General features: G+C 40.1%; 1 protein-coding gene and 1 long non-coding RNA gene across 2 annotated transcripts; both read left to right on the top strand.

Annotated features, from left to right (window-relative positions):
- The first annotated feature begins 279 nt into the window (after window positions 1–279).
- LOC145655655 (protein NDRG1-like) lies at window positions 280–2,268 on the top strand. Its single transcript, XM_081709150.1, has 6 exons — window positions 280–505; window positions 617–737; window positions 1,175–1,237; window positions 1,351–1,411; window positions 1,765–1,851; window positions 2,260–2,268. Exons 1-6 carry the CDS (start codon window positions 442–444, stop codon window positions 2,266–2,268), a joined length of 405 nt encoding a protein of 134 aa, XP_081565276.1. The 5' UTR covers window positions 280–441.
- Window positions 2,269–2,357: 89 nt separating this feature from the next.
- LOC145655664 (uncharacterized) lies at window positions 2,358–3,225 on the top strand. The gene is made up of 3 exons (XR_014121666.1): window positions 2,358–2,416; window positions 2,964–3,067; window positions 3,173–3,225. It is a non-coding gene; the product is annotated as an uncharacterized LOC145655664 (long non-coding RNA).
- Window positions 3,226–5,317: the final 2,092 nt, after the last annotated feature.

Raw genomic sequence — 5,317 nt, 5'->3', positions numbered from 1 at the left:
AGAATGAAATGTTACCACTCCAAAATCTATTTTTCTCTGTGTTTTGTCTGAAGGATTTTAAGGGGGCATTTTGGGGTCAAGTTGTGGTAAGTAGCACTACCTTTTCACAGATGTTTCAATAGGCTAAAGCTTTTACCCATAAAGCATGTTTTCAAGCACTGTCATGTGTCTTCTGAGTCAAACATGATCTTTTGTAAACAAATTAACTTGGTTAATGATAAATAATAAATAAATGATTGACATTCCTCGTGATAAGAGGCTCATTCCACAGAAGTAGTTCTAAGTGTGACAGAGTAATGTCCTGACACACAAAACCACTGCAGTGGAATCAGACCTCTTTTTAGAGGTTTTTCTTATACATCTAGACCTAGACCTTTATACTCCACCTGGGTCTTATAGGAGGACAATGTGGAGACCCCCTTTGGCACTGTATGCTGCACCATGGCAGGTATCCCCAGGGATAACCGACCGGTCATCCTCACCTACCATGACATCGGAATGAACCGTAAGACTCTGATACTGTTGCTTGTGGCACGTAGCTGATTGCTCTAAAGTCTAAAACTTAGCATAAGCATCATTTATTGTGTTGTAATGACCCTGGAATGCATGTCTGCAGACAAAACTTGCTTCGACGTTCTTTTCTATGATGAGGACATGCAGGAAATCATGCGACACTTTGCCGTGTGTCAGGTCAACGCTCCTGGGCAACATGAGGGTGCCAGCACCTTCCCTGCAGGGTGAGCGTGAGTGCACCATATGCCACAATGTTCTTTCAGGGGCTGAAAGACATTCCAAGGTTAAATCTAATCTAAAATGTGACCTTCAGCTACCCCATACAATTTTTTCCAGAATGTATATTTATCAGAACCTACTCCATAGCCCTCCGTCTGCCCTCAGACCACTCCTTCCTGGCAGTCAGACAGGACGACTCTATGCCATGGTGTTGGTGCCCACCTAAACTAACATCTGGAGGCCCTGACTGTCAGCATGTCTAGCTGGCACCGGCTTGTCATGCACCAGGGTTTCTTTCATGAACTTTTTTCTTAGCGTTCATATGCTACATTGATGGCTGTGGCTCCCAGTACATCATAGCTAGGTTTAGCAGGTTCAAATCCTGAAGAATCAGTGGCGTCCCTTAGAATTATAACTCACTCAGGGCAATTTTTTCCTGTAGATTCACATATCCCTCAATGGACAAGCTCTCCGAGACCCTCCCAATTGTGCTCAAGCATTTTAAGTGAGTGAACCAGATTAGCCATTTACTCTGAGATTAAACTGTCAATCCTTGTTCTAATCTGAAACCTTGCGCTTTAATGGTTTAAAGTTATGTACATTTTTTTCTCTCCACAGAATTAAGAGTGTTATTGGAATGGGTGTTGGAGCAGGAGCAAACATCCTCACACGGTTCGCTGTGAGTTGTAGCACTGTCTTTCTTCCCAATAGATTTTAACACAATGATCAAACAAGGATTACTCCTTGGTGAAATTCTTGCTTTGTAACAAAGTGTTGATACTTGCAGCATAATCCTAATCATTACACTGTCAAGCTAGCTAGACATCAACTCTCCAGAATACTGACACTTCACTATTGTTCCTCTGCTTGCACATGTAAACAAACCTTTTTCTAAGTGCAATGTAAAGTGCAAGAATGCCAAATATGGAGACTCTTAATTGCTCATTTAACTACAACAGTTTGACATATAGTAAGTAATTTTGCCCTGAAGGTTCATCTCCCTTTGACTGCTCATGCATAAATGTCTTGCAGTTGAAGTACCCAGACTTGGTTGAGGGCCTTGTCCTGATGAACATTAATGCTCAGGCAGAGGGCTGGGCAGACCGGGCAGCATCCAAGGTATCACAGTCTAATGCAATAGTAATTATCATTCTGTTAACACCCTGCTTAATCATCACGATCCCTGTATCTCTACAATTATGTCGTTTAGCTGGTCCCACCTAGCGTCCATGTCTATGGTTTCCCTGTCTCATGTCTTTTGTTTTGCTTTACTTCCTTGTTGTGGTTCCGTTCCTTAGCTTCATTTTCTCCGCTCCTTATTATTTGCACCTGTCTTGTTTAACTCTTATTACTTCATGTATTTAAACTGTCTTGTTCCCTGTGTCTTGGCTGTTCACTGAATCCATATAACTTTCAATGTGATAACAAATAGTTCTCAGCATATTACTCTTAGTTTTCTGCAGTTTCCAGTTAACCTTTCATGCCAATCATATGGTGACAATCGACCCTATATTTTTATTCTTTTAGGATCCTTAGAACAGTGTCAAGCCTCTTTTAATAAAGTAATGTATTTGATCAAAGCTTATGTGTACTCCAGCCACTAAAGATCAACCCACACTTTCCACAGATTTCCAGCTGGGCCCTTGGTCCCCCCAGTGTTGTCATCTCCCACCTGTTCGGTCAGGTACGAAATAACGCCTAAAATGAAATGTATATTGTATGTATTATTGAGCAGTACTTGTCAACCCAGTCCTTGTGATACATCTGACATCCCACATTTTCCCTCTATCCCAGCTCCTGACAACATCATCCTAGCTCCTAAACCAAGCCATTAGGAAAATGAACACCTGGTACAGTTGTACTGGGCTGGGTTAGAATAAACATGTGGGCCATTTCATGTGTACTGTGGACTGGGTCACTAAACACTGAACTAGAATATTTAAAAGTTAAATGCCTTATTACTAAAGATGAGTGTTCCAAATGAGCTGTCCTGAATTTAGACTGTGTCCTTTTCGTAACTAAAGAACCAGATGCCTACATTATTGTCCATCAAAAGGTCAACAATGTTTTTTTTTTTTTTTACATATTCCTTTTATTATACATTTCTGTCTCGAGTGCCTGTGCAGACTGTGCATATAGAGGAAGAGACATTTAAATTCATATTCACATCAAGTTTTAATGTTTTGTGACTGATTGTGTCTTGGACTGACTCCTTTATGGCACCGTGGCAGGAGGAGATTAAGAAGAAGGCAGAATTTGTAAAGACCTTCCGTCACAACATCAGCAAAAGGATTAACCAGACCAACCTTCTGCATTTTATGAAGTCCTACAACAGGTATGACTGACATCTGCATTCTATGGAATCTTCTGAGCTCTCTGCTTCTAGACTTGTTTGTCATATGAACAGCTCCCAGTCTTATTAGATCTGATCAATTTTCAGCCGAAGTAAACTGAACATTAAGAGAACTTCTCTGGGTAGAAAGACTCTAAAGTAAGTGAGAAACTGTTTCTCTTTTATCCTTATTCCATGTTATTTTTTGATGTAAAATGCCCCTGTGCCACCACATGCCTGAAAGGTTTTGTTGCTGTAGGTGTCACACTCTTCTGGTGGTAGGAGATGACTCTCCTGTGGTGGATGCTGTGGTATGTACAGCTTGTTTTACATGCAGAAGTTTAAAAACAACATTCAAAATCCAACCCAGCATTCAAATCAAACTTCTATATGTACCTGGGAGCCTGCGTGCAAATGTTTGTGTTTTCCGTCGTAGGTTGACTGCAATTCCAAAATGAATCCCTCAAAGACAACCCTCCTCAAAGTTAGTGACCTTCAAACCTCAGCAAAGCGATACTTAAAATGTTATGTTTTGCTTTTTTTATTTGACTCTCATTATAAATGCAGAAGTCATTATATGTCACTGGGGGCTTATAAATCTAGAACTTTGTGATGAACTTGTGGTGAATAACATTGTCCTTCATGTTGTCCCTCATGAAGATGGCTGACTGTGGAGGTCTACCACAGCTTGATCAGGTCTGTCGTTACCCATTAAAATAATGCTCTTGCATTCAAACTGAGTGATGCACTGTGTAATCTATTGTGTCCTGTTCTTACCTTATAGCCTGGCAAGCTGGCAGAAGCCTTGAAATACTTCATTCAAGGACTGGGCTACAGTAAGTAAATACTGTAAACACACTGACAAAAGGTCGAAATTAAAAATCGTTCAGCCTCTGCGCAATGTAAAACCCATAAATCCAGTTTAGAAAAGTTCATTACTGCCTGTTGTAGACCTTCAGGCTTTCACAACTATCTTTAAGTTATGCATGCTTTCTAAATGGTGCAGTTAAGTAGGGACCTTGAGCTATGTTACTTCACCTTGTCCTTCTGCTTATCTGCCTCTGACAGTGTCTTCTGCAGGCATGACACACCTGTCTCATTGGCACCCCACCTTCTCCACCAGAATGGCATTCTTCCACCCCTGGGCCATCACTTCCATGGAGAGCACCTCCAAGCAACGCTGAAGATGAGGCTCTCCTACCCGCTGCTCCATCCCAGTGTTGTCATGCTCAGTTCGGCTCCATTTCAAATAAAAAATACTCTAAATTGAGGGACCATTGATGTGTTGGTGTTAGTGTTTGTGTGTCATTGTCCCAGTGGACTAATTTAGACTTGCACAAAAGGAAAAAAAAACCCTAAACGATAAAAAGCTGTTTAAAATGTTTATACTTATCAGGCTCAGTATTGTACCTTTATTTAGTAGCCATAAAAAAGTTGATGTATAGTTTTCTCCGCATCAATCAATGTATAACACTTTTAGTACTTAGTATATGAATCAATGTATAATATTTGGCCTGCTTTAACACCAGTACAAAAGTTTAATATAATAAAGAAATAATGCACTGTGATTACGTGTGGCGGCCCGAGTGCCATAGGGCGAGGGGCAGGACGCACAGACTCCACCGACTGGGACGAACATTTATTAACATAAATGACAGTGGCACTCACGTATTAGAAACAATAAACATGGACCTGAAACAAATGAAGTTAAACAAACATGATACACAAGAATACATCTAACATAAACATGTTACATTCAGACATTACACCGACAATGACCAACACCCTGTACACTTTAACACGGGTTTATATACATTGAGACGAACAAGGTGCAGGTGTGGTTGCAAACACAGCCCTCCCACTGAACGTGGCAGGCCAAACCACATGACTCGAGGGAGGCTAACATTCCATGACATTATGCTTCATCTTGTAAAAGCTTTACATGACTGACAATTTCAGCTTTTTCAGAGGACCTATTTGATTTTTTCTTACATTGTACTTCTTTCCATTCCTAGTCTAATCTTGAAATAAATGTAATTTTAATGGAAGTCTTCATAATGTGTGTTTCAGGTTATGCAAATACTTTGGGAGTTGTTTAAATCAGTCAATCTACTGAATTCCCCACCAACAACAGTATGAATAATTAATTGTCATTTACATTTATAACTTTTAACATACTAGCAGCATGTGAGTTTCATGAATTTGTACTTCATTAACTATTTGTATCACATTATTTACATTACTGTTGTAATA

This window comes from Electrophorus electricus, unplaced genomic scaffold (genome assembly GCF_041902795.1).
Source record: "Electrophorus electricus isolate QZ-2024a unplaced genomic scaffold, ASM4190279v1 Scaffold31, whole genome shotgun sequence".
In the NCBI taxonomy this organism is placed as follows: Eukaryota; Metazoa; Chordata; class Actinopteri; order Gymnotiformes; family Gymnotidae; genus Electrophorus; species Electrophorus electricus.
Note: the sequence above shows the minus strand (reverse complement) of the source record. Positions and strands in the feature narration are given on the sequence as shown.